Here is a 22,301-nt window from a genome sequence, read left to right on the forward strand (position 1 = left end):
CTCTATTCTGGTTTGGATGAGAGTGCTCCACATCGGCACATATGTTTAAATGTTTGGTTCCAGTTGGTAGAATGGTTTGGGAAGGATTAGGAGGTGTAGCTGTGTTGAAGTAGGTGTGTCACTGGGGTCAGGCTTTGGTGTTTCAGAACGCTAACACCATTCTCTGCCAAGACACAAAGCAGGCTTTGACTGCTTGCCGCTCTGCTTCCTGAAATAAGGGTCGTGCCTCTAACCCTCCGAAACTGTCAGCTCCAAATACATGCTTTCTTTTAGAAGTTGTCTTGGTCATGATGTCATACCACAGCATTTACCACTCCACAGGCCATGGAACCCGGGAGTATGGAGTTTAAAACTGAGGCAGACTAAAGTCTCATGCCATAGCCAACTTTATTCAGAGCATTAAACAATTTATGGGTTAAGAGGGGTCACCTGAGTACAGTGTTTAATGACAAAGACAAGCCATATGTGGCAAAACGTGTTATTTTTATAGAAGCATATAAACAAATAACAATAGCCAGTTGTAATGAATAATATCTGCTGCACTTGGGAGGAGCATGAAACACACTACAAGAACAATTCCATGTTTTTGAAGAAACTAAGGTCATGAGACTCTTACTCGATTTCTTGGGAGTTTCCTCAAAATTCTTCTCACAGGACTCCATTCTTAGACTGTATTCTGACACAGACACATTCCAACAATAAGCAACATCAATCTTCAGTGATAGAATTCAGTAGGTGATTATGGGGATAAAACTAAAAAGAACATGAAGAAAGATTCTGGGATGAACATGGAAGAAGAAAGCTGTCCCTTGGGTTGATGGCATGTCAGCCAGCTTTTCTTCATTGTGACAAAATATCTGAGATTAAAAAAATAAAAACCACTTAGGCTAACAAGATGGCTCACTGGGCAACTTACCTGATGCTCTGAGTTCAGTCCCTGGGATCCACTGAGAAGGAGGAGAGATCTGACTTCTATACGTGTGCTGCACATAGGCATGGCTATATACCTACACACATGTGAATGAACACACACTAAATAAATGTAACTTAAAAACAACATAAAGCCAGGTATGGCTTTCATGCCAGCACTCAGGCAGCAAGAGCAGGCAGATCTCTGGATGATGGGTAATATAGTGAAACCCTGCATTCAAAGAAAGGAAGGAAGAAAAGAAAGAAAAGATTTTCTAAAATCTATGCATAAATAAAAGATATTTAAATGGGGTTGCCCTATAATGGTGGGGGCACAGTGTACCAACTAGACACTATATGCTAGCAAATAAAATCTCCAGTGCCAACAGGTTACCTCTTTTTGAGTTGTTGACCAGTGGCTCATAGACCCCCCAAACATTTCAGGTTACTGCCACGGCTCTTGGTTACTCTCCAGAATGTATGGTAGGGCCCTATAAATGAAAGATATTGAATACTTGGGCACAGAACATGGAAAAACTCAGGCTGGTACTCACTGGAGGCTTCATCCTTACTGTCTTGCTTTCATGGTGCTAGAAAGGGCAGCACACGCTCCTGAAGAAGCATAATCATTAATCACATGATCTATGCTGTAAACACTATGAGTTATAATTATGGTCGATCTGGCCAGGTCATACACATTGGTATAATGGTGGCAAAAATGTTATGGGAGTAACCAACAACTTTCTGATTAGATTTCTAAGTCCCTTTCCATACCTGGCAGAGCCAAGAACCTATATCTAGCCAGATCATAGGCCCAAGGAGAGAACTACTACAGTTATTCTGCTAAGTGGACATAGTATTAAATGATTCCTAAGGACTTGTGGCTATACCCATAGATTAATTCTTTTCTCAACCTTCATCAAGTAAGGTTCATCTTACAATAGATGGCAATTAACACAGAGAATCATAATTAATCAATATGCAGAGAATAAGAGACTATAGAGTGCTCATTCCTAAAGAAAGACAGAAGGATTCAAAGAGCCAGTGGTGGGGAATGAGAGGTGGGAGTGGGGGGGGGGGGTGGAATCTGGGAGGAGTTGGGAGTGTATGATCAGAGCAGATTGCCAGAATGAAGGATAATGCACCTTTAAAGACCAAAGCTCACGTTTCCAGAGGTGTTGCTTTGGAGCTTATGGTAAGGTTGAACACCACGGCAGGGAGTGTGTGGCAAAGCAGCTTACCCCTAGAACCCACAGGGAGAGCCAGGGTGTGAGTCTCCATGTCTGTTTCAAATACATGCCAATGACCTAACTTCATTCTACTGGGTCTGCTCTTAAGGGTCCAATTACGCAATGGCTGGCAACCAAGCATATGGCTTTTGCGGTCCAATAAGATCAAAACCATAGCAGTGATGACACAAACTTATACATTTACCCCCATGAATCAAACTTTTAAAATCTGTTTACTTTATTATCTGTTTACCCCTCAATAAAAAAATTAAATGTTTGGGTTCTTGCTTTGTCTTTCTGGTTGTTTTTTTCTTTCTTTGTTTTTAGAGCAGAGATTAAAGAAGGTACACGCAGAGAATTAGCAGATGTGTTTTCCCTGATGGGGAATCCATGCACGACTTTGTTTACACATCTTCTGTAGCAACCACGGCTGGGTATCTAAGGATGGTGGGCGGAGTCAACATCTCAGAGTTCATGGGATGGAGATGAAACTGGTGACTGAATCCAGGGCTTTGTGTGAGCACGCGACTGACAGAGCTACAATCCCAGCCCCTTACATATATGTTCATAAGCAACTTGAAAGAGTCTCAAGGCTGCAGGCACTGTGCATCTCTTTTTATTTGTAGAGGAGGGGCAAAGCAAACAGACAATACTCTCTCTAGAAGAGGGGAAAGATTCAACCCCCAAATCAGGATCTATTGGTAGGCTGCAAAATCAGCATGGTAAGACAAGACCAGAATAGTCTCCACTAAATAAAATCAAGTACACGCGACTGGGAAATGTCAGACAACACGATACATATTTCCTTGTGAGACTTCTGCCTACACATGCATTGGCCTGGGTTCTTTTTCCTATGCACTTGTTGCAAAGTAAGCAAAAACTAAACACAGAGGGAGTTGTGTTAACTCAGCATCGAGGAAGAAGCGGCAAGGAAGGTGGTGTGGGAGGACAGCCTGGACTTTATGGTGAGCTCTAGATCATCCTCTGGATACACAGTGAGATCCTAATTCAAAAGGGGGTGGGGGTGAGGACTGTAGCTGGACATAACGGTGCATGGCTTTAATCCCAGCGGAGATAGGCAGAGTGAGTTCAAGGCTAACTGGTCTGCAAAAAGGGGACCATGTCTCAAAAGAACAAAACAAAATATTGGATATTCAGAGTTACATGTGAGGGCATAAAGGTAGGTATGGCTGGCTCCTTCGAGATAGAGCATGCCCTTAGGTTACATTTTTTTTTTTTTATTCTGCCAGAGGGAAGGAAAGGTTTGTGAGCCCCAGCAGGTAAACTAAATGCTGCATGTCCCACAGTTCAGAAACGTGAGGGAGGCTTGAGAGCCTTTACTCAACAGGGCAGAAAGATGTAAACAGTTGCTGTGGGTGGCGATTCTGAGCAGCCAAAGAACTGGAGAGATCCTTGACTCCTGAGCTGCCTGCAAGCTGCACAGAGTTCCAGGGTGGCAGGTATTCTGGGAGTCAGTGTCACCAAGGTTGGGGTTGGCTTTCCCAAAATGTAGCTGCTCTGAGTGTTTTGGGGGGAAGAAAGCAATCCAGTTTTGGTTCACCCAATTGGACATTGGTCCAACCATTACATTGGTATGTCATTACCTTCCTTTCTAGGGTAAGTGGACACATCTCTAAAGGAAAAGTACATCATTTCACAGTAACTGTTGCTATATCCCAACCGTGGCTCACCTGTACTTAAGATACATGGATTGTGGTAGCTTGAATATGCTTGGCTTATAGGGAGAGGTACCGTTAGACTTTGGCCTTGTTGGAAGAAGTGTGTCACTATGAGGATGGGCTTTGAGGGATGGGATGCCTCCTCCTCCTCCTCCTAGCTGCCTGGAAGACAGCAATCTTCTCCTTTTTGCCTTGGCAACAACATGTAGAACTCTCAGCTCCTTTAGCTCCATACCTGCCTGGATGCTGCCATGCTTCCTGCCATGATGATAATGGACTGAACCTCTGAACCTGTAAGCCAGCCCCAATTAAATGTTGTCTTTTACAAGAGTTGCCTCGGTCACGGTGTCTCTGTAGAACTATGGGAACTCTAAGACATGGATGTACACAATTTCTTGATTTATGATAGTATATATGAATATGTATATATTAGAATGGAATATATATGCATGTATATTCCATTTGAGATAGGGTCACATGTATGTATCTCAGGCTGGCTATGTACAGAAGATGAACTTCCGATTCTCCGGCCCCCACTTCCCTAGTACTAGGACCACGCGAATATGTCACTATAGCCCGTTTATATGTGCTTCAAGTGTTTAGATGTGATCAAACCAAGGGCTGAATGCATACTAGGCAAGCATCTACTGAGCTACATGCAATTGAAAAATGTATTTCTTACTGAGAGCAGAAAAAAGAGGTGGGGGGAGGGAATAGGAGAGAAAAGAACCCACGCTCCAAAACCAGTCAAGGTGCTATTTGTGTCATCTGAGCTAGCAAGAAATTAAATATCTCACCCCTCCCTTTACATCATCATCATCACCTTTCCACAATTACAATAGATAAGCAACACAAAAATGGCAAGAATACCCAGTGTTCAGTGTGGGGCTGGACAATTCTGGAGGGTCTCACACAGACTACAATGTAAATGGCTCCCCCTGGAGTCGAGCAGTACATAACTGGTACACCTCCATCAGGCAGCCCTTCCGTGTCAACAAGAGTAAAGCTAGTTACTTTTTACTTCAATCATCTTCCCCTGGCTTGATGATTAAAATGTAATTAAAAGTGTCATCATGCTTACTTAAAAAAAAATTAAGACAGAGCCTTTCTTTGTACTGCTAGAACTCACTAAGTAGACCACCACTGACATCCTCCTGCCTCTGTCTCCCTAGAGCTGGGGTTACAGGTGTGCAAGACCACGCCTCAATACAATGCCTACTTTTAAATTACAGAGTGAAAGTCTCATATCTCAGCATAATGTGATTTTCTAAACATGCTGCCTTCCAACCCAAAAGAAACCCAACAATGTTGTTTCAGATTTACTTAGTAAATCTGAAATTTTTACTAGGGTTAATAAAGTCAGTGTGTTATGGTATAATCTCAAAAAAAAAAAAAAAGAGAGAGTATAGCTTTTGTAGTCTAACAAACCTGGATTCTCAGTCCCATCTAATCCCAGACCATATAAGCCAGGGTAACTATTTAATATCCCTGAGCTTCAGTCTCCCAAAGGCTTACATTATATAGCAGCAGGACAAGGTCCAATGCCTTGCGCTGGAGGAATTCTCTCAATGAATACATGTGTTATATGAGTTGGGCTAGCACTAATCAGCCTTGTAAGATGGTAGCAACATATGCCAAGTTCTTAGCCTATAGCCTGAGAATTATCACACAACTAAACAAGCATCCATAAAGATTTTTAACATCTGGTCTTCTCAGCTCACCAGCCCTACCCCACCCTTGGGAATGCTTTTTCCTTTCTTACTAGACTGTCTCAGTTTTTTTTTTTTTTTTTTAAAGCAGGTGACTGTAATACCCTTCAGGATGGAAAGGTACCTACTAGAGAAATTATTTTTCAAATATTTGCAATTTATACAGGGGAAAACCAACAGATTTCTCCTTTGTATCACTTTTTGAGACATGGTCTTGTTGTAGAAAAATTTAATCCCAATCCGGGTTTGGAGGAGGAGAGAAGGGAGAAGTGGCCATGGGTTAGGTGAGCCATGAAATGGGGCCCTGCAGGCTGGCCAAGTAGAGCTAAGAGCTGTCCAGATGCAACAAAGTAGTAGCCAGGGGCTATCGGTAGGAAAGCAGATTCTAATAACATAGAGGGTAGGTATCTGCCCAGCTCTAGCACTGACTAAGGCTTGAAAGTTCTGTGTGTCTCTTATCTGGGAACTAAATGGAATAAGGCAAGGTAGAAATCCCAAATTGGGATTTCTTTTTTACAACAGGGTGTCATTAGCCCAAGCTAACTTTCTATTAACTTTTAATTAAATGATATCTATATATGTATATATATGTAACATATAAAAATATTTTTTATGATTCCCCCCGATTTTACCTCCACATTGCTGACATTAAAGGCAAATGGTGACGCCACTCCCAGTTTTATGCTCTGTTGGGGACAGAACTCAGGCTTTAATGCATGGCAAGCAAACAAGAGAGCAGGCAGGCAGGCAGGCAGGCAGGCAGGCAGGCAGGCAGGCAGGCAGGCAGGCAACTCTATCAACTGAGCTACAATAGCCCCTAAATAACACACAAGTTATTTTGTTTGCTTGCCTGCCTGCCTGTCTTCCTTTCTTCCTTTCCCCCTCCCTTCTTTTTACAAATTTAAAAAAAAAGAAGAAATCCAGATACAGCCAGATAGGGATAATGTTAAAGCCTGGGAGTATATTTGGAACAAATAAAAAGTAGGAATTAGTTTATGTCTACAATGTTCAGAACTCAGGAAGCTGAGGCAGGAGGATTTCGAGATCAACGCCTACCTGATGTAGGGAGCTTGTAAATAACTTAAAAAAATTTTTTTTTAATTGAACAATTTACATATTTTGTTATTTACAGCTACAGAGCAAGTAACGATGGAAAGTTACTGATTAAATGATTTTAAGGATGTTATTTTCCTGAACCATGAACCATGCAGGCAAAATTGCAGAGATTAACTCCTGGGGGGAAGGGGCCGGGGACACAAGAGAGGACATATCCTCCTTTCTCTGACAGAGGGTATTTCCTAGTGGAACTGTAGTTTTGGCGCAACCATGACAACGCTTCCCCCTTAGAGTCACAGGAAGGTGGCAGCCCTTCCTCACTCCCACCCTACCTCAAGAGTGCCAGGACACATCCAAACCTCTGGTCCTGCTGCTCACCTCCTGGCAGGAAGGTGGGAGCATTCATTCCCTCCAGGGAGATTGATTATAACCTGTCAGCCAAACTATGTCTGTCTGGGGAGGAGGGATGGATCTCTAAGCCCCAAAGTGAGGTCAGCCAGTGAACAGTTAGAAAAGCAATCATTTCTCACACTTACTAATGGGTTTGACGCTTGTGAAACATAAACAGGAAGTAGAAGCTTGAGCGACCTGAAGGAAATGCACTCCCAGTTTGATCAACATGCGAATCCCAGTCCTCCAGGTCGTCAGAACACTGACAATGACGACTGACCCACCAAACTGCGCCCAGTTCTAGCAGTGACCTCATTTTCCCCCAATTTCCCAGCCAGGTCACTCCGCAGCGGGTTGACTGACCCTAAGCACGGTAGGGAAGGTTAACAGTCATCTCTCAACTCTCCGAACTTGCAGGGCAGGGGAGCGCAGAGGTCAGTGAAATCCCCAGCCAGGCCTTATTTTAGTCATGAATTTCCACTGGCCCCTTGCTGTGTGTCAGCGCCGCTCACAGCGCCGCAGGTTCTGCGTTTCAGATGCTTTCCCAGCTCCGGGCTGTTAGAAGGTCAAAGAGACCAGATTTTTCCAATGCAGGTCGGTGGGGGTGGGGCCGGGCGGCCTCCGCGAGATTGAAGAGAGCTGGGGCCCCTGGTGCTGCCCCTTTGTGCCCCGCGCACCGGCCTGTGGGTTAACCCCTACTACCTAAACCTCTTGGTTAGTATTAAATGAAAACTTTCTCATCTTATATTCCCTGCCAGTGGCCCTGTTAGACTTTCTGCTGAAGGCGGTCTTCTGGTTGGCCTCGTTGGCTCCTTCCCAAAGGTCCTTGTAAATTCAAGGTCAAAATCCGTGTTTGCCACCTCCACTGTCTCCAGCCGCGAGCTCGACTGGGTAAAGGGCTCAGTGAACTTGTGCTGCATAAATGTGGAGATTTCACTGTGATCAACCAAGAGGATGGGGCGGGAGGAGGGACCCGGGCGGGGGGGGGGGTCCTGCTTTCTCCTCTCTCTCTCCTGTCCTGGAATAGACTGCAAACAGCGCCACCCAAGTTCCTGGTTAGCAGCGGGATCCCATGCAGATCCCTTGCAGCCCGGTGCGCGGGGGTCTAGGCTTGGAAGCCAGCGCGGAGAGGCTTGCAAGTGAGCCGAGCTCCGGCCCGCGTCCGGGCCACGTGAAGCGTCACGCCCCGCGCTGCTGCAGGGCAGGCGCCGTCGCCGCGGTTGTGTAACGCTGCAGCCGGAGGGGAGGCGACCCGGACGCCTCTGCATCGGAGGGGGCAGAGGAGGGAGGGAACGCCGGGCACTGTGCCCGGTATCTTTCTGTGCTTGACTAGCCAGGGTGGGTGGGGGCAGTGAGGCACCCTGAAAGGCGGGAGGAGATGGGTGCGCGCCAGTCGGGTGCCAGGCCACCCGCAGGCTGCGCCTGGGACCTGAGCTCCCGGGAGAGTCCGGGGTGGGGGTGGGGGGAGGGGGTCGGCACGGCTCACACGGTCCACGGTCAGGTGCGCGCGGCGTGCTCGGCGGCGGCCTCGGCTGCCCTAGCTCCTGGCCACCAGCCCGCTTCCCATGGGGTGACATCCGCCCCGCCCTCGGTCCCTCCCCAAGGCGGGCAATTCCTGGACACTGAGGCTGAGCGCTGGGGGGGGGGGGGGGGGGGGGGCTGGGAAGCCAGGACGGAAAGAAACCCCAGCCTCTGGAGAAGGCTAAGGGGGGCCGACGACTCCCTCAGCTGCGCACCGGTTCCTAGGAGCGGGCCAGGCGGGGGAGGAGGAAGAAGGCTGGGCTGGAGCGACCAAGGGGATATTCCTCTCCCGGCTTGAGTCAGACGCGGGCGGAATCCGTCCTCCCCCGTTCCCTCCCAGGAGACGGGAACTTACTTCATTTCCCTGGGGCAGGTTCGCCCACGTTACCAACTCTTCCCCCCCCCCCTCCAGCTCCCCGGTTCCTTCCAGCTTCCGTGCCCCCCACCCAGCTGGGCAGGACTCTGGCTGCGCTGCCACCCCCTCTTTCGGGGAAAGGAGGCCGCAGCCGCAGACACCTGGGGGCCCGAGGTTTGGAGGGGGGGGGGGCACTTCGCAGCCGCCAGAGCGTTGTCCAACACGTGAGGCTCATGTGATGAAGCCGGGGGAGGGCGGGCAGGTCGCTCCTTCCCTCCCCGGCAGCGGCCAGACGTGCTTGGAGTCACAGGGTAGAACACGTAGCTTCTACCCACCCACTCGCTCCCATTTAACCCAGCCCGCAGCCTCTCCTTACTCCTCGGCTCGTCCCCTCCAGCAACTCCCCCCCCCCCGCCCCGCCCGCTCCGCCCTGAGCAACCCCCCCTTCCCTCCCGCCTCTCCGCCCGCCCCACTTCTCATTCACTTGGCTCGCACGGCGCAGACAGCGCAGCGAGCACACACCGCCAGTCTGTGTGCAGAGCGGGAGCCAGAAGCCGTGGGGACACCCGGCCATGCACGCCCCCAACTGAAGCGACACCTCAAAGCCGCTGCTCCTGGCATCCCAGCGCATTGCAAGGAAGCTCAGGCTAGCTCATAGGAACATACCTCTTGAGACCCTCGGATCCTCCCTTCCAGGGCAGCCCTTTCTCAGACTCTACTAAGTGCAGACAGGAGCGCACAGTGGCCCCTGCTCGCCGCATCATGGAACGGATCCCCAGCGCGCAACCACCTCCTACCTGCCTGCCCAAAGCTCCAGGGCTGGAGCACGGAGACCTGTCAGGGTAAGTGTGTGCTGTGATCCCTTCAAGTCTCCACTCCTAACCTTGTGTTCCGCGACACTCTCAACTTGGGGCATCTCTGAGAGTATAGGGGGCTTCTTTCACGTCTAGGGCTCCTGCAGCTAGTACGCACTCGGGAGTCACGGCTTTTTCTGACCTCTCTCCCTGCAGGATGGATTTTGCCCACATGTACCAAGTGTACAAGTCCAGGCGGGGAATAAAACGGAGCGAAGACAGCAAGGTAGGTGCATCCCTGGGAACCTCATTCCTTAGCCCCTCGTGTGCGCTGAGTTTCCAAGAAAAGTTTGCTTGTTTCAAGGTTGGCTGGGGGGTTCAAGATGAGATGAGCTCATTGCCACAAATGAGTGACTTGGGAAAGAAGGGGCAGAGAAGGTGAATCTGGGTGCGTCTCTGCGCCCTCGCAGAATTTTTCCCCCCTGCTACCGGTTGGGAAGGAAGGGAGGAAGCTTCGTTCCCTTCCCCGGGCACCCATTGCTTCCATGTATTCCATGCAGGAAACTTACAAACTGCCGCACCGGCTGATTGAGAAAAAGAGACGTGACCGGATTAACGAGTGCATTGCCCAGCTGAAGGATCTCCTACCCGAACATCTCAAACTTACTGTAAGTGAGAAGCTGGCTGCGCTCCAACCCAGTTCTTCTGCCCAGAGGGCGGATGGTGGGGTGGGGGTGTCTCTCGCCGCCTGCAGGCGTCACGGGGAACTGCATGCTAGACGGGCGGATCAAAGCTTCTGGTTTGGAGGGAACCCATCCCCAGACCCAGAACTTCCTAAGCAGAGGCAGAACCAGAACCATCTGGGGCCTCTTTAAGTTGGCTTCAACACTAACACAGCTTCCTTTTGGTAGTTTTTTTTTCTCTCTCTCACCACCTTGTAGTCTCCCTGACTTAAAGAAGCAAACCACGAAATTAAAAACTTAAGCCTTGTCCGCTTTTCATTTACAATAGGACCTACTTTATTTAATGTGTGCCTTTTTTTTTTTTCGTCATAATCTTTACTGGTAGCCAAAAGCTTTTTAGCTTTTCCTTCGGGAAAAGTATTTGGAAAGGAAGACAAAAAGCCAGCATGACTGGAAGTTCTGAACAAGTGTCAGGGGGGAAAGAAAGAAAGAAAGAAACGCAACACATTGGGAAAGCCACTTGGTTGCCAGACACAGTAGACATCCCTCCCTGGGTTGACACCACAGCAGATAAATGTTATCCCCGGAGTCCCCTAAGTTAAGGTCAGGGCAGCTGCTGGAGAAATATATCTGTCAGCTCACTCCCTAGACTGTAACAACTACCAAAATGCCTCCAAAGATAGACAACACGTGTCTGGCTTTTTTTTTTTTTTAAGCTTTTGATCATCTATGTGTATATGTTAAAACATCTGCAAACTTTAAATTTAGTGGAGCAGGAAAGACTCTTCCTATCTTTGTTGTTGTTGACACCCAATTCTCCTAACAGATAGTGTCAGAAGGGACTCCACTGACCTCACGGGTGACAGACTCTCCGTTTTTTTCTTCTTCTTCAGACTTTGGGTCACTTGGAAAAAGCAGTGGTTCTGGAGCTTACGTTGAAGCACGTGAAAGCATTGACAAATCTAATTGATCAGCAGCAGCAGAAAATCATTGCCCTGCAGAGCGGTTTACAAGCTGGTGAGTCCCCGGCCTGATTAGTGTCTCCTGAGAGCTCAGTGCCAATCTAGCCCCTGGGAGCTCGCTCTGGCTTCTGACTCTTCTGTTACCATTCATTTTTCACAGTCACTGGGCAGGGGTGGGGGGGGGGGAGATGCTCTTCTGATTCTTTCCTAAAAGGTCATATTTTGCCATACGGAATGCTGCTGTGCGCCACCTGAAATGAGTCCATGTTAGCCCAGTGATGAAATGTTTCGGTGACATTTTGAGAGTGTCTAGGTTATGGGAGACTTCCCCATCCCCCTTTAAAATGCCAAGGCACCTATAATTTGCATTGTGGGTGTTTTTACAGTTGGTCTGATGAGCCCTCATTCATGGGCGAACAGAACACGGGTCTGCCCCCAGTGTTTTCCTGTTTCTTTGCTTCCTTCTCTTTGGATGTGGGGTGCAGTCTTGGCAGGATGACAGCAGGTTTTCTTTTTTCTTTTTTTTTTTTTTCCTCTTGCCTGCCTTCCATTGTGGTTCCCTGAATAGCCACCAGGTATCTTGGCAAATTGCACAATCCAACGAAACCACTGCTTTCATCATTCATTTATCCTGAGTTTCAGAGAATCGGGGTACAGACCAGGGGGAATCCTAATATGTACCCCAATAGGCGTTCTTCAGTCCTGTCCAAGGCTAGAATGAGAATCACAGAAACCAAACCAAGCCAGTATGTCTGCCAGTTTTCTTTCTAAAAATAGAAAGTTGATCAGGACTGATCTCGGGGTGTGTGTGTGTGTGTGTGTGTGTGAGCTACAGTATATGGAGAAGACTTACAAATAAAGAGCCTAGTTAAACTGCACGGAGGAAATGCAACTATTTGATGAATAGGTTAGGTTTCTGTGTGTGCAGCAGTTGTTGGAGTTGTTGGTTTTAGTTTTGTGGTGGTTTTGGTTGTTCTGGTTTTGGTTTTCCTAAAGCTCAGAAGTAACCTGCCAGCCTCACCCTCCCAGGCGGGGGGATTACAGTGGGAGCTGTAACAGTTTCTTGGGCATGGTGGTGCATGCCTGTAGTCCTGTCCTTGAGAGGCAGATGGAGCCCCTTAAATTCATAGCCAGCCAGTTTTGCATAGGGAATTCCAAGCCTTTTAAGACTAAATAGGGAGATCCTAGATCCTATCTCGTACAAAAAAAGGGGTGGGGGGCAAGGGAGACAATGTTTTGTTTAGGCGGTATTTGTTTTATATAGTTTCTTTTTATGAGTCTCTGGACTTCTGCTTCCATGAAACTGTTGCTATACTAACTTATTGAGGATGGGTGTGGTAGTGCAGACCTGTAGGCCCAGCAGTCTGAAAGTTAAGATAGGCTCATATGCGTTCAAGGCCAGCTTGGGTTGCTGAGTAACTCAGTGTCACTCTAGACTAGAATGAGACTGCTTTATTTAAAAAAAAAAAAAAAGATGTGACTGTTGAACTTTTAAACACAGTAGCATGTTCATTTTTGTGACACAAGAAAAATCGGTAGCTACTACATGAAGTTTATCAAGAGTAGAAGTAAGTTGGTTTATTTCTCTGGGACACTCTACAGACATTATGAATCCTAGTTCGGAAAGTGGAGTATATGTAACCTTAGCGATACTCTGTTGTAATTAGTATTAAAACCCAAGTATTAATAAGGAAAAAAAAACCCTGTAACTAAGTGGTCGGAATTTGTTTATTTTATTCTTTATACTTCTCAGCATAATTCTCTAGGCATAGACTTTTGGAGTCTGAAATGCAAATTGCCCGACAATTTCAAAAGAGACAAGAAGAGAGCCTCAGACTTACCTACCACCCAACCTTCTAAAATCCTCCTTTCTGGGTCTTTTTCTTCAGGTGATTTGTCGGGAAGAAATCTCGAGGCAGGGCAAGAAATGTTCTGCTCAGGTTTCCAGACTTGTGCCCGTGAGGTACTTCAGTACCTGGCGAAGCATGAGAACACTCGGGACCTGAAATCTTCCCAGCTCGTCACTCATCTCCATCGTGTGGTCTCGGAGCTGCTGCAGGGTGGTGCTTCCAGGAAACCATTGGACTCGGCTCCCAAAGCCGTGGACTTGAAAGAGAAGCCCAGCTTCCTAGCCAAGGGATCAGAAGGCCCTGGGAAAAACTGTGTGCCAGTCATCCAGCGGACTTTTGCTCCCTCGGGTGGGGAGCAGAGCGGCAGTGACACGGACACAGACAGTGGCTATGGAGGTGAATTGGAGAAGGGGGACTTGCGCAGTGAGCAGCCGTACTTCAAAAGCGACCATGGACGCAGGTTCGCCGTGGGAGAACGTGTCAGCACAATTAAGCAAGAATCCGAAGAGCCCCCCACCAAAAAGAGCCGAATGCAGCTCTCAGAAGAGGAAGGCCACTTCGCGGGCAGTGATCTGATGGGTTCCCCATTTCTTGGGCCACACCCACATCAGCCTCCTTTTTGCCTTCCCTTCTATCTCATCCCACCATCGGCCACTGCCTACCTGCCTATGCTGGAGAAATGCTGGTACCCCACCTCTGTGCCAGTGTTATACCCAGGCCTCAACACCTCAGCTGCAGCCCTCTCCAGCTTCATGAACCCAGACAAGATACCGACTCCCTTGCTTCTGCCCCAGAGACTCCCTTCTCCTTTGGCACATTCGTCCCTCGACTCTTCGGCCTTGCTCCAGGCTTTGAAGCAGATCCCTCCTTTAAACTTAGAAACCAAAGACTAAACTCTGGAGGGATCTCCTGCTGCCTTGCTTTCTTTCCTCCCTAATTCCAAAAACCACAAAGGTTTCCCTGAGTGCAGAGAGATCAGCCCACCCTGCAGACCCACAGAGAAGATTCAGAGTGTGTGTGAGAGTGAGTGAGTGTGCGTGCGTGCGTGCTTGTATGTATGTTTGTATATGTAGGACAATAAGTTCCTTCTGACACAAGGGAGACACGAGAAGGATAGCCTGACATCAGATGACAGACTGGAGGACTGTAGCACATCTCTGGGCGTTTCCCTACCCAGAGAAGAGCCCCCCCCTTTGATACAAATCGGTTGGATTTTCATATGCTTCAAAGGCTTGATCTGTGAGTCACTCTCCAGTTTGGGACATGGGTCTGTCTGTGGCTTTGAGAAAAGGTACTTTCAAAAGAGGGCTTTCCAGAGCACAGCTCACAGCCAGCTGTTAGGACCCCACCCTTCTCCCTTTATTGTGGAGGTGACTCACAGCAGACTGACAGTGGTCAGGCTGAGCTTTCTGCTAAGGTGGTGAGGTCGCCAACACTGGCATGTCTCGGTAGTGGTTTGGGCAAATTTCTGCAGGTCCCTTCCCCCCAACCCCGTCTCTGATGAATAAAGACCATGAGTGGAGTTCCTTAACTCAGGCTTTTGTGAGTAGTTTACTAAGGAACTGAAAATGGTCCCCTTTGTCCAAGCTGAGCTGCTAGGGAATCAAGGTGAACTAGACCCGTCCTCAGGCCTCTGGCACCTGTTTCTAGCTCTCACTTCTACGGCATGCTGTCCAAGGAACCAAAGGAGGCTCTCGGAGATGCCCCCAAACGTCCCAAAGTACACAGAGCTAAGTAATCAATTGCTACACTTATTGCACAGCTAGACACGGATTTCAAGTGTATCCTAAAGCTTTGAACCAAGCTTAGCTTCTCAAAGGCCTAGCAGAGCTTTGGCACCCCAAGATCCTTTCTGTAGGCTATTTCCTCTTGCCCAGCAGTGGATGGAGCGTCCTTGCTAAAAAGGGTTCCATCTCCTTTAAGGACGTTTTATTTTTGATCCAGAGTCCTTGTTTCCTTGACTTGCTCCACCAGCCCTGCACCAGCTTTCCAAATGCACTCTGCTTGTGTTGAAATTCTCCCATTTTTATTTGGGCATAAAAGTTGTTGCCTTTATTTGTAAAGCTGTTATAAATATATATTATATAAATATATGACAAAGGAAAATGTTTCAGATGTCTATTTGTATAATTACTTGATCTACACAGTGAGGAAAAAAATGAATGTATTTCTGTTTTTGAAGAGAATAATTTTTTTCTCTAGGGAGAGGCGAGGTTACAGTGTTTATATTTTGGAACCTTCCTGAAGGTGTGAAATTGTAAATATTTTTATCTAAGTAAATGTTAAGCAGTTGTTTTAAAAATACTTAATAAAATAAGCTTTTTTCCTGTGGAAGAGAAATGGTCTCCTTGGTTTTAAAAATAACTTAGTGTCACGGTACTTTCTCTGTCCTCTCAACTGAGGACAGTGACTAGTTAATCTTGACATAATTGCATTTGGCTTGTCATGTGCCTGGCATTAAAAACAATATTGAGTTCACATAATAGGTAAATGCTGGATTTGTTTTGTTTTGTTTTGAAACAGGGTCACATGTAGTAGCCCACACTGGCACTAAATTTGCTGTGCAGCCAAGGCGGCCTTGAATGGATTCTCCAGTCTCTACCTTCTAGATGCTGGGATTACGGTTAGGCTTCCTGGATCAGTAGAGACATGCTCCACCATGCCTGGTATTATGCAGTGCCGAGGATCGAACTCAGGGCTGCATCTTAAGCAAGCACTCTTACCAAGTGAGCCACGTTCTCAGTCTTTTATAGATCTTAATGAACTCTTCTTGTCTCGTGTTGGTTTCCAGACAACCACTTATTCCATGCTGCTTCAGAACTTCATGGGACAATTCAGAGGCTGAGCTCATGGAATAGAGTGTCAGAGGAGGCTTCTATAAGGCTGCACATATAGAAGAGTTATTGGATTATTAGGCAACAATAATGAGCACATCTTCTCTACGGCAAGCCACTTTGAAATCTAGCGAGTTTTAATGGATTAGCCATATCCTGCGTCAATGCCGTTGAAGGCAACATCCCATAATTATTTTCTGCAGTTTTCCAACTTCCTCTCTTTGGGTGTGTTACCGTTCTTACTTAAGAAAAAAAAAAATTAAGTGGGAAATGACCGAGCTGCGTATTTTTGCTTTCCTCCGATCATCTTGATTTGTCCTGAGGTTTCCTGATGGATGTGATCCAGGCCCCAGAGCATCTGAATCATTTAGAATTGTCTAGCTGGCTGGAGTCCTCCCCTACAGGGAAGTCATCCCCAGGGCATTCTCAGCACCACCTACCGAGGAGGGCCTTTCAAATGTCACCTTCTCTGATTCCTGGCGGTCTGCAAGTGAAAGGAAGTGTTCAGGGTAGTCAGTGCCGGGCACAACTATCCCTGGGTCAGGAGCCCAGACAAGGAGGGGTGGGGGTGGGGTGTGAGGCCTCTAAAGCCCGCTGCTCTCTCATGCTCTCTCGTGCCTGTTCCTGATAGACACTTAAGGATTCTGAGCCTCATACTATTCCTGTAGCACAGATGGCATGGTCTCCAAGTCCTGCCTTAGGTAGCCTGCTCTTGCAGCCGTCCTGCCTGTTAAGTCCCCCAAAACTCTCTCCCAAGCTGTGGCTCAAGGAGTAGCTGTGGATAGCAGGAAGTGGTTCAAGCACCCTGAACTAAGAATAGATTTGAGGGTTCCACAGGCAGACGACCCAGAATGTCTTTTCTAGAATCAGCCACGTGAAGCCCCCCCCCCACACACACCCGCCCAGTTTCGAGAGGCGCAGTTGCCTGTCTGTTTTTCTGCCTCCAAAGTGTCCTGAACTTTACTAAGCCAGGTTTCAGAAGAAGACCAAGGGTGTTTAGGAAGGTGTGTGAAGTGGCTTGCATCCCAGCCTTCAGCCCAGTTGGGGACAAAGAAGCCTCTGTTTAAAAGGGGGTGTGTGTGTGTGAGAGAGAGAGAGAGCCAGCCACGAGGGGGTGAAGCATGGGACTCTGGGGCCAAGGAGCTCAGAGGCCTGGGATCTGGCGGCCTTCAGACAGGGCGTGCTCGGCGGGGCTGCCGGGATGGTCTCACCCAGCGCTGACCTGCCGCGCCTGTTGACAAAACGTCACGTTTCCGACTAGAGCCTTTCATGTGCGGCCCGCGGCTAAATGCGGCTGCCGGTTCCTGGAAGCAGACGTGCCTGGCACCGCGTCAGCAGAAACCCGATCCTTGGGGAAGCTTGGCAAAGCTTCGGGATCGCTCGGTCCCCAGAAATAGGGCCTGGCTGCTGGCAAGGCCGCGGCCCCCTGGTGCGCAGTGGGACAGAATCCGAGGGCACGGGAGGGAGCGCAGGGTGGGGTAGGAGCTGGGTTTAGGCAGAGCTTTGGATCCCAGGGCTAATTAACAAGGATAGACAAGCTTCCCACGGCTCATCCCTCCCTAATGCAGGTCTAACAACCTAGAGGCCATAATAACATATTTTGTAGATAAATAAAAGCAGGCCCAGAGACGGGAAGGTAACTGGCTCATGGTCACCCAGCTTCGGAGTGGGGCGGTGGTTCTGTGGGCTTTGTGGAACTGTAATGGAGAGCCAAGAAGACAGCTTTCAACAGAGCCTGCTCCTGAATCATTGTTAGGGCATTTAATGTTAGCCAGGCAGGCGTTTCTCAGAGGTTTCCCCACACAAGGACACGAGGATGGCAGCACCTGCATGAAGTAGGGACAGTTCATATTCCCATGATTTTGAGAAATGAAGGCACGGCGGACAAGTTAAGTATGTGCTCAGCCAGTCACACAGCTCCAGTAGCAAACGGCAAATGAAACTCAAACATTTAGGCTGTGTCTATTGCTTACCAACAAAACTATATCGACCTTCTTACATTAACAATAAAAAGAAACCGTTAATGGAGTACTAATTACAATTATTACTTTTCTGAGTATTTTCTTTATTCTGGGCCTTTTATTAATGTCTTTCTTTGCTTTGAGATATCGTCTCATGTAGCCCAGGCTAGCTCCCTATAGTCTCTTTGAGCCAAAAATGTGTTAAATCCTCAATACTGGGATTAGAGCCGCGTGCTTGCTGAATTCTACTTCTTATAGCACCTTGAAGAGTGCTCCCTAATATGACACCACCTCATTTTTTTAAACGGTTTTTCGAGACAGGGTTTCTCGGTGTAACCAGTCCTAGCTGTACAGAACTTGATAGGCTGGCCTCGAACACAGAGATCTGCCTCTCTCTGCCTCCCAAGTGCTGGGATTAAAGGCACGAGCCACCATGCCAGGCTGGGTTTACTTTTAACTGCTGCAAAGGCCGAGCTTTGACAAACATTCATTTCACCTGCACGGCAGCCCTGTGGGTGCCTATTGGGAGATTCAGACTGCCAAGCTCAGAGCAAAGCCATTTGCCCAAAGCTTCCCAGGATACCTTGTGTTAAATGTCCTCCCACCTCTCACCCGTTACATGCCCCTAAAACAGACTGTTGCCTAAAGAACTAGAACACAGATGCACATAGTCGTACACACCTGTGACCCCAGTACTCGGCAGGCAGAGCCAGGAGGACTGGGGGCTGAGGGTCAACATCAGCACATAGCAAGTTCTGGTCTCCGAGATCCTTAAACCAAACCAAAACCAATCATTAATGAACAAACAAACGGAGCTGGATGCATAGCTCAGTTGGTAGATGCTTGCTTGGTATGTGCAATATCCTGGATTCCACCTGCAGCACCACACGAATTTGTTCAGATTAGGTTATCCTTGCCTGCACACAGAGTCCAAAGCCAGCCAGGGCTACACAGGACTCTGTGTTAAGCAAGCAAGAAACCTACCAACCAACCAACCAAAAAAAAAAAAAAAAAAAAAAAACCAGAACAACCCTCCCCCCCCCAAAAAAAACAAACAAACCAAAAAACCCACTGGGCTAAAAATCTCAGAGAGGCTGAAGGTATTTCTCAGGAGAGGCAGCAATCAACAGGCTACTGTCACCAGCAGGATGGCCGGCTGTCCTGAGTGTGGAACTCTTTATGGGAGGAAACTGCATTAGTCCAGAAACAGACCACAGAGCCACCTGTTCCTACTGTTTGCTGAGTCCATCCCAACTCTTACCCTCAGTGTTTGCTCTGGGGTCTGGTTGAGGAGCAGAAACTAGGGTGACAGGCTATCATATCCGGTTAGAGTCTAGAGGGCCGAGGGCATGTGTTGGATCTCTGGAGCCCTGAAAGGGTCCTATAAGGAGAGGGAATGTGTTGCATTTCAGAGACTGTCACTCTCCTGAGACTCAAGTCTTCCCTGAGGATCCTGCAGGGTAAGAGGAAGGAAGGTTTTAGGCTTCTTGCTGGTACCGGGGAGCAGCTCCCTCCAGTGTTCTGCACATCATAGTCCTTTTTTGAAATGAGAATTCTGCTGATGAAAATGATCACTAAGCGGTTTAGAAGGTTCCAGACTATGACCCCTTCTCTCCTTCACCTAAGATTCTGCAGCAACTCAGCCACTTGGGCCATTCTCATAACCACCCACCCAGCACCACTCCCTGTTTCTCCCCAGCCATCTGCCTTACAGCCTCCGAACATGAGCCTGCAGAGCTCCTCCCCTTGGCAATGGAAGTCCTGGTGTCCCTGCCGGACACCTATCTTGTGATGTGACTGGCTATTGGCCCAGAGGGTGTCCTCTGTTATAGGCAGCCCCTCCCTTCCTGGGAGAGCCTCACCAAAGTAATGGAGGTAGGACACACGAGCTGGCCCATGGGCTCTGGGGACAGGGTCAACCTCAGGTTGGGACCAAGGGAATGTGACACCAACTGCTGCTGTCCCCATTGTCCTGGTCCTGCCTCCCCACCCCCTACCACACACACACTTTTTAGGGGACAAAGAGAAGGAAACATACTTATTTATTTGTTTAAAGAGAAGGAAAAAAAAAAGTCGAATGTGGTGGCTCATGCCTATAATAAGCCCAGCACTTCTGAAGCTGAGGCAGGAGGATTGCTGAGAGTTTAAGGGCAACTTGGGCTACAGAGTTAGACTCTGTTCCAAAAACCTGAAGAAAAAAAAAAAAAGGAAAGAAAAATGAGATAGAGAAAGAAAGAATTAATCATGAAGGGTTGGGGTAGGGATGGTTTTAGGACAGTGGTTTTCAACCTATGGGTCATGACCCCTTTGTGGGGTTGAATGACCCTTACATAAGGGTCACCTAAGACGTTTGGAAAACACAGATATTTGCATTACTATTCATAACAGTAGCAAAATTACAGCTATGAAATAGCAATGAAATAATTTTCAGTTGGGGGTCACTACAACGTGAGGACTGTAGGTATTAAAGGGCTGAAGCGTTAGAAAGGTTGAAAACTATTGTCTTAGGAAAGCTCAAGTTGAGGCCATTCTTCAAAGAGAAAGAAATAAAGAACAAAGGAAGGAGAGAAGGAGGAAGGGAGGGAGAAGAGAACAAAGGAACAAACAGGCTGAGGCTGTAGGTTAACTGGTAGAAAACATGCCCAGTGTGCAAAAGACCCTGGGTTCTACACACACACACACACACACACACACACACACACACCAGGAATGGTCATATTCCTATTATTCCAGCTCCAGAGGTAGAGGCAGGAGGATTAGAAGTTCAAGGTTGTCCTTCACTACACTGCAAGTTTGAGGCCACCCTGAGCTACACGAGGCCTCTCTCAAAGAGAGAGAGAGAGTGAGGGGAGAAGAGGTTTTAAGTATATCTCATATTTCATATCTTTTCTAGTAAGTGGACAGAAGTAACAAAAATAGAAGCAACCCAATTTTAAAAGTGCAAAGGACGTTGAGTAGAATGCCTCTAAAGGAGACACACAAGTGGCCAGTAAGCACACAAAAAGACACTCAACCTCATTAGTCATCGGGGAACTGCAACTCAAAACCACCGGGATGCATCACTTCACACCCACGGGGACGGCTATGACAATAACAATCATTTTTTTAAAACGAGAAAATAACAAGTGTTGTCGAGGATGTGGAGAGACCATGGGAGGTTGCTACAGAGGGTGTAAAATGGTGTAGCTGATGGGGGAAAGCGATTGCTCAAAAAAGATACAGAATTATCTAATTATACATGGTTCTTTTCCCAGATGTGTGTGTGTGTATACATCTACAGGCATGAAAGCAGAGGCCCAAATAAAATATAGACACAAATGTTCACAGCGGCATGTGTGCAAGAGTCAATGTGAGCAATGTGAGTGACTATAGGCAGACGAAGGCATAAATAATGGTGGTATATGCATGTGGCAGGATACTGTTACGTCATTGAAAGTAGTCCGGTTGGATGGGTGGGACGGCTCAGCAGGTCAGAGTTCTTGCTGCCTGATGACCTGAGTTTGATTCTGGGGACCACAATGGTGGAAGGAGAGAAATCACCCATTGAAGCTGTCGTCTGACCTCTGCATGGGAGCACATACAAATTAATAAATAAATTTAGTGATTAAAAAAGTAAAATACGGGCATAAGTAATAAGAAAGAGAAACCCCAGAAATACTATGCTACATGAAGCAAACCAGAAGGTCACATATTAGGTGAAATCTTTTATATGAAATATATAGACTAGATAAAATCATAGAGATAGAATGCAGATTGGTAGTTGCCAGGGCCTAGAGGGAAACACACACGCGCGCACACACACACACACACACACACACACACACACACACAAAACAACAAAAGAGTAGATGGCTTAGTTGCTAAGAGCAGTTGCTGCTCTTACAGAGGACTAGAGTTCAGCTGTACTTGGCTGCCTGTCACTTCTGTTCCAGAGGACAGATACCTTCTTCTGACTTCCATGGGAACCAGGCACACAGAAAGTGTACACAGACACACACACACACACACACACACACTAAAAACAAATACATCTTTAGAAAATTAATCATAATATCTACTGATATTTCTCTACTGGCAGAATGCTTGCTTACTTACCATATACAGAGCCCTGGAATTGAACCCCAGAGCTACATAAATCAAGTGTGGTACAGTATTCCTGTAATCTCAGCATTCCAGAGGAAAAAGTAAGAGAACTAAAAGCTCAGAGATTGTCTTGGTACCTAGTGAATTTGAAGATAGATAGATAGATAGATAGATAGATAGATAGATAGATAGATAGATAGATAGATAGATAGATAGGCAAATAGGCAGGCAGGCAGGCAGGCAGGCAGGCAGGCAGATAGGCAGGCAGGCAGGCAGGCAGGCAGGC

The 22,301-nt window shown here is 47.5% G+C and overlaps 1 protein-coding gene and 1 long non-coding RNA gene across 2 annotated transcripts in view; one reads left to right on the plus strand and one right to left on the minus strand.

Annotated features, from left to right (window-relative positions):
• Nucleotides 1–9,632, minus strand: part of 0610040F04Rik (RIKEN cDNA 0610040F04 gene) — an 83,899-nt gene extending 74,267 nt beyond the window's left edge. The window contains exon 1 of the long non-coding RNA NR_104577.1: nt 9,515–9,632. This is a non-coding gene — a long non-coding RNA (RIKEN cDNA 0610040F04 gene). The remainder of the gene's footprint in view (nt 1–9,514) is intronic.
• Bhlhe40 (basic helix-loop-helix family, member e40) lies at nt 9,327–15,623 on the plus strand. Its single transcript, NM_011498.4, has 5 exons — nt 9,327–9,690; nt 9,859–9,928; nt 10,203–10,310; nt 11,219–11,342; nt 13,177–15,623. Exons 1-5 carry the CDS (start codon nt 9,611–9,613, stop codon nt 14,028–14,030), a joined length of 1,236 nt encoding a protein of 411 aa, NP_035628.1. The 5' UTR covers nt 9,327–9,610; the 3' UTR covers nt 14,031–15,623.
• Nucleotides 15,624–22,301: the final 6,678 nt, after the last annotated feature.

Source organism: Mus musculus, chromosome 6 (assembly GCF_000001635.26).
Source record: "Mus musculus strain C57BL/6J chromosome 6, GRCm38.p6 C57BL/6J".
Classification (NCBI taxonomy): domain Eukaryota; kingdom Metazoa; phylum Chordata; class Mammalia; order Rodentia; family Muridae; genus Mus; species Mus musculus.